We start from the raw sequence: 10,693 nt of genomic DNA, 5'->3' as shown, positions 1-10,693 counted from the left end.
TTAAATGTTTATGAGATTATTATATTAATTTTGCACTTAATTTATGTGAAGCACACTATCCAGTCCCAGAATATTTTAGGCCAATATCATATCTTCCATTTAAAAGTGTTAAGCTTCAAGCATAACAATCCACTGTAATTATCTGCTGTAAAATATTGTAGAACAAGTTAATTTATTTTGATATAACTACCAGTAACCAACGCATCATATCATAATAATGTACTATGTCTGGTGTGCTTGTTTAGCTGGCTTATGTATCTGAAACACAGTCACACATAATGAAAATAAATAACAGAATATGCAGGATTTTCAAAGTATTGTATACAGTTACTTTTTGGGCAATATTATGTGCCATTGATGGATTTATTAACAAATTAGCTTTAAAATGTCAAAAACTTTAAATTTAGGCCTATGTTTTATTTTATTGCCCATACATTACAGGTTCATGAGTATCGTTTTATAAAATACTGCAATTCCTGCCAATGTGGTTCTGATTACACTGCATTTGATGTAATACTTTTTTTTTTTTTTTTTTTTAATAATTGTGCTGGTGCTGTTTACAACACTGCAAGACCACAGTGCTGCGGAGGAACAAGCACCTGATGGATGAATACATTCATTTGTATGAATACTGTTGAGGGACACTGCTCGACCACATTCCCTCCTGCCACATTGACTGCCCGTTCCAAAAAGGTGTCACAGTTTCAGGGTTTTCCCCCCATGCTGTGTTGTATCTCTGTTCTCCAACAGAGGTCATAATGCCTGTAATCACAATAATAAAGGACGAGGCTTTGCCCAGTTTCGCATGCAGACGCGTCCAAAGCGCAGACAAAGATACACAACAGCAGCAGACAGGTGACTGCCCAAACACACAGTGTGTGTGATCAAAAACTGTCAAGCTCACCAGTGTGCTCACACCGTCACACACTCAAATAGTGTCAGTGGTCAGCTTCGTGTCTGTACAGAGGAAAGGCTGGCCCTCATAAAGTGACAATTACCCACCACCAACAGCTTTATTACCGGTGATGAATGAAATTGTAATAATAAAGGATGAGCGTATTTGAGATGCGCTAAGTGGTGGAACTTAAGGGGCAGGGTACGCCTCCCGCAGGCCAGAGCGCGCACTGCCTGAGGCGCGCGCACACTTATCGGTGCCCACATATCCATGGATGTGTCGGCGTGTGATAGCTGCAAGTGGAGAGCACTGGCCATTTTATGCGCTCTCTCTCTCTCTCTCTCTCTCTCTCTCTCTCTCTCCTTCTCGGGCTCACTTATTCTCTCGCAGTTATTATGAGTAAGTTTTGATCAGATAGACGCTGTTTGCCACATTCAACCTGGTCTTAAAACACAGAAAATGACAATAACCCGACGGAACAAAAATGATTGCCTAAAACAAGTGAACAAATTTGTCTGCAGCTTTCTTCTCTTCTTTTTAACGCGTTTTTGTTTTTTTGTTTTTTTTTCCATGTGCTGCCAAAAAAAACAACAACAACAAAAAACGAGCTTAACAAGTCAGTTCTTGTACAACCGGGATTCTAACCAAAAGTGAACATTTTGGAACTGAAAATATTTATTTAAATCGACTAAATTTTAAATTGTGACGGTAACTTTCCCAGAAACAAATGGGAGAAATAAGGCAGATGCAGATTGTTACCCATTCATTTGCAACAATAGCATCAATATTGCATTGTATTGTTGAAAACAATATTATAATAACCGTCTTCAAACCAAACGTCTCTTTTTAAGATGGATAGATCCTACTTTTTTGCAGTGTGGAGTCATGGTTTTGTTCCGAGGCTCCGTTTCTATCGGGCAGAAAGGGGGCGGAGATGGGATATTCAGATGAGCCAGAGTGACAGCTCCAGTTTCCCCCAATGCTCTGTGTGTCTAAAACTCCACTGGCTCCTTCCCTCCTAACTCCTCACTTCATAGTGCTGCGTACTAAAAAGATCGGACGCTAGGGGATCAAGACGCATGCCACATTGCCTCTATGTGGGCACTTTAACAGATCTTTCGGGGGGTTTTTTTTCCCAGTAAGGGGGCTGTGGAGGGAGGCTTTTTTTTTTTGTTTTCACTGTCTGATGACTGTTTGCACGGCTGATTATTGAGTTGATTGTTTATTATTTTGGCCGTTGTTGTCCAACGCCCTGTGCGTTTTTTTTCCATCCCTTTTTGGAATCGGCGAGCTATCGCGCGCACACCAATGTCCTATCCTCAGGGTTACCTCTACCAGCCCCCGGGCTCTCTGGCTCTTTATTCGTGTCCGGCTTATGGGGCCTCGGCTCTGGCTGCCCCGCGGAATGAAGACTTGGCCAGGTCTTCCTCTGGCTCAGCCTTCAGCCCTTACCCTGGGTCGGCTGCTTTCACTGCCTCGGCCGGAGCAGGTTTCTCCAGTCCACTGTCATACTCCACGGATCCAACTACGGGATTCCCATCTTACATGGTAAAAATATCTCATATATTTCTGTCTGTATGATAAGGTTTAAAGCAGGTGAATATCGGCGGTGTGAAATATGTTAAGCAAGAGCGCAAAACGTTCAGCTGTGTTTTATAGACATGCGGCGCGATTAAACTGGTTTAAAATGTTTTATGATTCAATAATTAGTGAATGCTTGCGGAACATTTCCATTGAGTGCTGCATATTTACATCTATTGGCCTACTCGAAGGGTGCTTACTGTAAAAATCCTTGACCCCCTTGGCTTAAATGGGATTTTTAAGCACGAGCTGCAAATTGTAATGGCTTGACCAACGCTTAACACTCGCTGAGCAGCTAATTGTGTAAAGCTGAATACCTAAGGTTTCTTTTGGAACATTTAGCTTCTAATCAGCGAATTTATGGATCACAGAAAATGAATAGAACACAAGCCATAACTCTTTCTTCTTCGGCCGTCATTAATATCATCAGGGGATGAAGTCGCAGACTTCATTCTCAGTTGAATAAACTGAATTTTAACATGAAAAGCATGACTCGCAATGTTAATGTCACAGGGCACTTCAAGCGTTTTAGGAAAGGTGCATATCAAGTGATTTGCTAATGGGATTTGTAATGCTGCAAAGAGAAGATATGTTAACACATTGGAACTGCCACAACAAAACAAAAAGCCGCCACTGAAAGAAAATGAGGAAGTTAATAGGTGATTACAGAAAATTTGAATTCCCTTTCTGTTGTCTTAACTGCTATATTAACAGAAAGCCTGTTATTAGTTAATCCGATAATGATCTTAACCATTAGTTAACCATTATATCGTGGCTTTCTGCGGCCTGTTTTTACGCACGGTGTGTTTACCGTCCCTGCTCACATTTTTTTTTTACTTGACAAATGATCAAAGGAATTATAAATATTAATTGTGTGTTTATTTTTTTTTGTTTTTGTAAAATGCACTGCATGTCCTTAATCGTGCCCAGGGTAATTAAATCACACGTTCTATGATTTTAAAAAAAAAATGCATTTATAGAAGCGTCCAGTCATTTTTCACTTGTTCCGACACGTTTCCAAAAGCAAATGATTAAACGCTGTTGAATAAAACACGTTGTTTCACTTGTTTGGACTAGTTGGAATTGTATATTCATGTGATTTATTTTTATTTTTTTTTAAACATTTAAACTTTAGAATGTTTTTTTTTAATTAGTCGCATTTTCCAATCCACATTAATGTAACTTTTGTAAAAATGCACGCTCATTCCTGCAGGAGCAGAAAACACACTTTTGACAGACTTTTGACTTTTTTTTTTTTTTTTTTAACTTTTCTCCAGTCCTCTCCATATGACGCGCACACGACGGGCATGGCCGGGGCATTAAGTTACCACCCATATGGGAGCCCAGGGTACCCCTACCAACTCAACGACCCGGCTTACCGCAAAAATGCCACCAGGGACGCCACGGCCACCTTGAAGGCCTGGCTGCAGGAGCACAGGAAGAACCCGTACCCGACGAAAGGAGAGAAGATCATGCTGGCCATTATCACCAAGATGACCCTGACGCAGGTCTCCACATGGTTCGCCAACGCCAGGAGGAGGCTCAAGAAGGAGAACAAGATGACCTGGGCACCCAGGAATAAGAGCGAAGACGAGGACGAGGAAGACGGGGACGGAGAGAGGAAAGACGTGGAGCGCTCTGAAAAAATCATGGATAACAGCGAGGCTTCAGCCGACGATGAAGGTGGGTTATAATCTGACGACCGAGCCACTGATCAATTTAACACTTCTGGGGAGGATAGGCAGGGTTGGGCGCGTCTTTTATTTACTGCAGCTATTTAGTGCAATACTATTTTCTGTACACAAACCCGAGATCATTACATTCTAAAACAAATTTCCAAAACATATAATCTGTTTTAAATATATATTTTTTGTTTTCATGCAAGGCAGCTGACTTCATGTTCTTTTCATGGACGCCTCACCACGTTGATCGATATAAATGTTTAATGAAAACGAGGTTAGAAGACTCAACGCTCCACTAAATGACCTGCTAGGAGGACCATTTTATTTTCTTTACAATGATTAATGGCAGGTCACTGGCTAAGCAGACACATAACAGGACTCACCATGAGTGGCCTCAATAAAATTAGACTGTTAATGTTATTCCCATGATGACGTTTTTGTATGATAATATAAAAGGGAAAGCATAATTGTAATTGTATAAAAATATACTTTTAATTGCAGCTTACATTTTACACTGATATAAATAATGAATAATTTACTTGTTCAAGTCTGGCTGAGTTTAAATCTTCACTGATTGTTTTGAATATGCTTTATGAGTTTCGTATGATTTACTTTTCTTTCTTTCTTTCTTTCTTTCTTTCTTTCTTTCTTTCTTTCTTTCTTTCTTTCTTTCATATATATTTCTGTATTTGTCACTATTTAACTTTCTTTTTTCATTTTCCTCCTCTTAGGTATCAGCTTGCATGTAGACACCCTGACGGATCACTCCTGCTCGGCAGAGTCTGACGGGGAGAAGGTCAGTTGTGTGGGCGAGCTGGTCTCTGAACAGACCGGCGACAAATGTGATGAGGACGGCGAGGGCCAGAACCGCGAGCAGCAGGTTCAGCTTTCACCCAAACCCGTCACATCGTCGCCTCTAACGGGAGTAGAAGCTCCCGTCCTCAGTCATCACCATCACCACCACCACCACATCCAACACCTCCACCACCTCCACAACCAACGCGAGGATTTGGCACGGAGCCTCGTCAACAGCAACAATATAAACACCAATAAATCGTCTTCATGCCTTGACAGCAGGCCTTCTTCGGGCGCGCCTCAGAACCCTACTGTAAAGCCCAAATTGTGGTCACTGGCGGAGATTGCTACCTCGGACCAAAAGCAGCAACTGGGGCAGTCTGGGCAATCAAATTGCCCCTCCTCCAGCAGTGGACTCCTCACTCCCCCAACGCCTTCCACAACCTCCCCGGCTGCCAGTTCCCCCTCCCTCTACCCGACCCCCTCCATCCTTGGAAGACCTATTTATTACACTTCTCCCTTTTATAGCAATTACACAAACTATGGCAACTTCAGCCCCCTGCAGGGTCAAGGGATCCTGCGGTATACTAATTCATCTGGAGTGAGTCTGGCTGCTGCCGCCGCCGCCGCTGCTGCTGCTGCAAACGAGGGTCTCAGCTCCTCTCACCAGGCTCTGGAGGCCAGTACAAACCACAAACACAGGCCAGACTCTCCCCTCGTTAAAAATAACCCAAACCAGATTGTTGTTGTCGAGCAGCAACAGCAACAACAGCATTTCAGACCCGCAAATTTAGAAGCGAAGAAAGGTACGTAATAACGTGACGTGGAACACTTTTAACAAAATGATAATTTATGAAAAGTTATTTGATCTAATGTTGAGTCTTGGAATCCTATTTTACTTAAGCACCGGAGGGAAATTGAGCCACGGTGAAAGTAAAATGAGTTCACTTGTTTCCAATGCAAATCAACTGGTTTTCTTTGTCACTTCCATGTGTCATTGTGACACAGTGAAATGATCTCGCTGTTTCTCCCTCATTTCAAGGAAACCAAGCCTTTATTCCAGCGATCTTGCATTAGAAACAAGTGTCACTCTCGGACACAATTGGCATAATTTCACTTGTTTTCAGAGAAATACGATTTTAGGACTGAATATGAGACTAAATTAATTAACAAAATAGACTTTTTAAAGTGCCGTCGAAGCAAATGAACGCGTACTATGGCCTATAATTCGTTTTCAGTGCAGTCATTTATTTGAAAAATCGATCTATAATTGTTGCACATTTTAATTTAACTATATGCATATTTTGGTCCCTCTGAATCTCATAGGATCATTAAGAATCAGGCCATGAGATTTTCATTCGCAACACACTTGCCTTAGAAACCAGGATATAATATGACAAGCCAATTGTAAACAAATGTACAAGAGTACATTGACAGATAGACATCAAAATAAGACAGGCCTCTAATCAGCCTCACCACACGCACAGGCACGCAAAGACACACACACACACACACACACACAGTGGCAGCCTGTGAATCCAATAAGCAGAGAAATGTTGCCATAGCTTTGAGCAGGAATCCTATTTTTAATGTTTCCTCTGTGTGTGTGGGAGTGTGTGTGTGTGTGTGCGCTCAGTGGGCCCCAGACCTTATCTTTCAGCTTAGGATAATTATAATTACACAGGGTCAGCCAAAAGCAAACAAATTAGTTTGCTCTGTGCAGTCATCGTGCAACTTCACATCTTCAAATGTCACTTAGGTGGTTGTGGTGGTTACTTTCCTGTCGCACATTTAAAGCTTTCCCCACACGCCGCTGGATGGCCTAAAGATGTTTTTAGCAGCAGTTAGGCAGTGGGGATTTTAATAAGCACTTGCAGTAGCCTATAGAGCTGTTTTTATTTCAAGCCAGCCTGACAACCTTTGTGTTTTCCGGGGCTGTGGGGGGAATTTATCATTTGACCATGTGGGATTTTTATTTCCATGGTCTGCAGGCAGGTGTCACAATTGCTTTGACTATAAAACGAGAAAGGACACCACCTTTTAGCCTCACGTTTTAACCCCCCTAACCCTTACTCCAAACCGGATCTAGTGCCACCGTATAGTCGGAATGAAAGCTGCTACCGCTTCCTCAGCCCCACACAGACTGAGACGTTCTACACAGCACACGTTTGTCAGATTATTCTCCAACAATTTCTGCTGTTTAGTTTGATGCATTGTGGATAATTATTTCATGTCCTGGTTTGAAACAGATCTCCCATTATATGTGATTTACATGTTATTTCTCAGGTTCCTCTAGTTTGCTTATTTGCCACGGTATATTATTTCAGTATATATTTACGTGTGGAAAACATAATTTGGCCTGAAATCGTATTTGGGAAAGAAGGTGTCTTGGGACGCAAAATGGACTGAACTGAACTGTTGTGAACTCGAGGACTTCAAAGCGGAATAGCCTACATTTGATATTTATTTTTTTAAAGGATGGCGAAACGATGCCTATAATTTATGCAAGTTGTATTGCAAAAATGGGAAACTGACATCGTCTGTTTGTTTTGTAAATATATATATTATGGACGGTTTTTATTTGAAACACATTTGGGAAAAAGCTACACAATCTTGTTATCAGGAGTACTTTTACTAATTTATATCTTTGAATGTAAATAAAATAAAATGCGCTGGTACAGATATACTGGCGGGTTATTATATCCATTATTGAAATGAGAAAATATTAAACTGTTTTCCCAACTATTACATAAATCTTGGGGAGTCATTATTTTATTCATAACACTTTTGTATTTAAGGCATTTTTATTCTCTCTGTTCATTGTTCTTTTATTTTGTCAGTCAAGCGCAGATGGGGAATGCTTGATGAATCTCACTTTTCATAAACATTATGAGTTTTCACAGATTGCACAATCCATTCTTTCTAAATGGACAGTCATTTTCTTTTAGGGCCTCATTCTGGTCAGGGAATCTCCCTCGGTCACATATTCACGACCTTGATGGGGATAAACGACATACTTATTTCATTTTTCTCCCCTTTCCCTCACTCCCCTCACCCCTCCACACATTTATTTTTCAGTGTGATTAATGCAGCCGTGGGACGCATCGGGCATTATGAGCTCCCAGCGGGGCCGTCCCTGGAGCTTTTTAGCCTGGTTCAGGATGGGTCAGCCCTGCCTGCTTCATTACGGCACGGCATTGAGCAATCCATAAAAGTCTATCTAAGCATCTGCCAGCTCCAATGGGCTGTGTGATGGGCCCTAATCGGACAGGCTTTCCTCTGCTTTTCATCATGGCTTGGTTATAGGACACAGCTAATTAAACAATTTTGAAAAAAAGCAAAAGTGCAGAAATGAATAATAATAAAAGAAATAATAATGCTAACATCACACATAATAATGATAATAAAATAATAATAATAAAAATACAAATTGTAATGACAACAACATTAATAATAGTGAACACAACAATATTAATGATTAATAACAATACGAAAAATGATTGTTTATTATTATTGTTGTTGTTATAATTATTATACACATTTGTACACATTTCGTTCGTACATTCATTAGACTTTTTAATTTTTATCCTATTCTATGATTTGTTATGAATTCCAATATTTTTTTCACTGTCAGCTGTGGCGCAGTGTGAAAATACTCGGGATCAAATATATAATATTGCCATCCTCCAAGAGGAGGCCTCCCTCATTGCTCCCAGCCAGACTAAAAGCTAATCTTTCATTTTCCAGTTGAATTTGAGCTGGAGTGTTGTCCAAGTGTCATGGGACCGCCACCCCACCCCCATCCCAAGGACGTAATATTTAGCTGCCACCAGGGAAGCAGTGGAGGGTAAACCCACCTAAATTCAGCTAACCCACCTTCTAGGCTGACATAAGTCTTTGTGACATAAATTCATGGTGTACTTTGTAGTGAGTAGTGTCACACTGCCAGGAAGGGTGTCAAAGTCTCTTTTGTGTCAAACAAAATTCAGTGATCATTATTATTATTTTCACCGTTTTTTGTTTAAATCCAGGGTTTTCTCCTTTAGATCATCACTGCCTCAAATTGATATATTTTACCTACCTTATTATAATTTGCTTTTTCCTCAGTGGCAGCCACCAATATAAGTCATGGACGTTATAGCCCCTCGCCGGCTTCGTCTTCCTCAGTCCAAACGCTTTCATTAGGCGATGATTTATTGAAATGCATGCTTTATTCTCAGGTGGGCTCCCCCAGGGACTCGCCACTGTTGTCAAATAGCACCAGAGGCAGTCTCCAAAGCACACAGGGCCCCTGCCTCTCTCTCTCTCTCTCTCTCTCTCTCTCTCTCTCTCTTTCTCTCACCTGCTGCTGCTCCCTTCAAATGTCAACATTTGTTCTCAATAAAAAGAGTTATTGTTTCCGTTCAAAAAAAAATTGCTCGGAAACCGGTCACCTTTGAACACATGAAAAGAAACTTCCACCTAACCTCTTTGTTTGATGGCGAGCAACGGCAGGTGAAAATGGGAACAAGGCGGCCCATGCACATGGTAAAACTCAAGCTGTGAAGCCTGTTATGAAACGATTGTGAATGTATGCCGCAATTAGTCACAATTGTGCAGAGGAATGTCCGTCCCTTTTGAAAAACCTGCTCTTTGGCTCACATTCATTAAACTATAAGTAGAAGAAACCAGGGTGCCCTTGACACAGCCTAGATATTGATCCTCAAGGGCAAAACAAGACAATTTACTGTATTACTAAGACTGCCATAGAGTATAAGGCCCGGCTAAGCCTATATGTTTCAGAGTGAGGGAACAATTTAAACTTATCGAGATAGTCTTTAATTCCACACATCACATATCAAATACAGACATAATCCTATCATATAGCTTACCATCGATGGTGTGTTCCACACTAAGGACTAGTTGTCATTGAAAACTAAATTGATGGTATCGCAGGGCTCACAGGCTTCATGTGCACGTCGACTGGAGAGCAAGTGGACTCATTCCCCTTATCGCTGATCAAATAAGCAGCGCGTATATGCAGATAATTCATGAGCTCTTTATATCCTTTATCCTCCCATCAACCCTTTCTCCTCCAAAATGCTTCAGACATTAATCTCTGATGCACACCTGCTGAAGCTAAAGTTTTATTGTTGCAATGCAGGGTTTACTATGTTTTACAAACAGCCTTTGAAGCAGTTTATTTGGTGGGATGTTAAGTGGGAAATTGGTGAATTAGCTGCAGGTGCAAAACATTTAAATGAAAAATGACACCGGAATTCAACTTGCATATAATTTGAAAGTCTGCATGCGTATAGACTTCCGCTTGTGTGTGTCATGGCCAGACACAGGCCAGAATAATTTGCCTTTTTTTGTTGTTGTTGTTGTTGTTGTTGTCTTTATTCAAGGTTGTAATGCAGCTATCTCCTTTTGCAGTCCACTGAGAATTCTGTCATATGTTTCATGGGTTCCTCTTACAAAGCACCAGGTATTATTCAGTTCAAATTCAAAGGTGTAAACTTACTGAAACATTAATACACATTGTACAAATCAATGGTTTCCGCAGCAATTCCAATTATTACCTTAGCGTATTTACAGTACTTTAATAAATGAAGTGAGAAACATGACAACAAAACATCATTACCCTTTGATTGAACCTTTCTTTAATTCTACCTTTTTTGATGCTAATATTCCTTTCATTGTAAACCTACCCATTAAGACCTCACCATAAATACCGCTGATGTTCAGACTTAGCCGTGAG

At 40.8% G+C, this 10,693-nt stretch overlaps 1 protein-coding gene across 1 annotated transcript; it reads left to right on the top strand.

Annotated features, from left to right (window-relative positions):
• Positions 1-1,868: 1,868 nt before the first annotated feature.
• Positions 1,869-7,707, top strand: irx2a (iroquois homeobox 2a). Its single transcript, XM_069143210.1, has 3 exons — positions 1,869-2,443; positions 3,754-4,159; positions 4,890-7,707. The coding sequence occupies exons 1-3, from the start codon at positions 2,204-2,206 to the stop codon at positions 5,765-5,767; spliced, it is 1,524 nt and encodes a 507-aa protein (XP_068999311.1). The 5' UTR covers positions 1,869-2,203; the 3' UTR covers positions 5,768-7,707.
• Positions 7,708-10,693: the final 2,986 nt, after the last annotated feature.

Source organism: Embiotoca jacksoni, unplaced genomic scaffold (assembly GCF_022577435.1).
Source record: "Embiotoca jacksoni isolate LCO1_2020_lvr unplaced genomic scaffold, fEmbJac1.0.p SCAF_11, whole genome shotgun sequence".
Taxonomy (NCBI): Eukaryota; Metazoa; Chordata; class Actinopteri; family Embiotocidae; genus Embiotoca; species Embiotoca jacksoni.
Note: the sequence above shows the minus strand (reverse complement) of the source record. Positions and strands in the feature narration are given on the sequence as shown.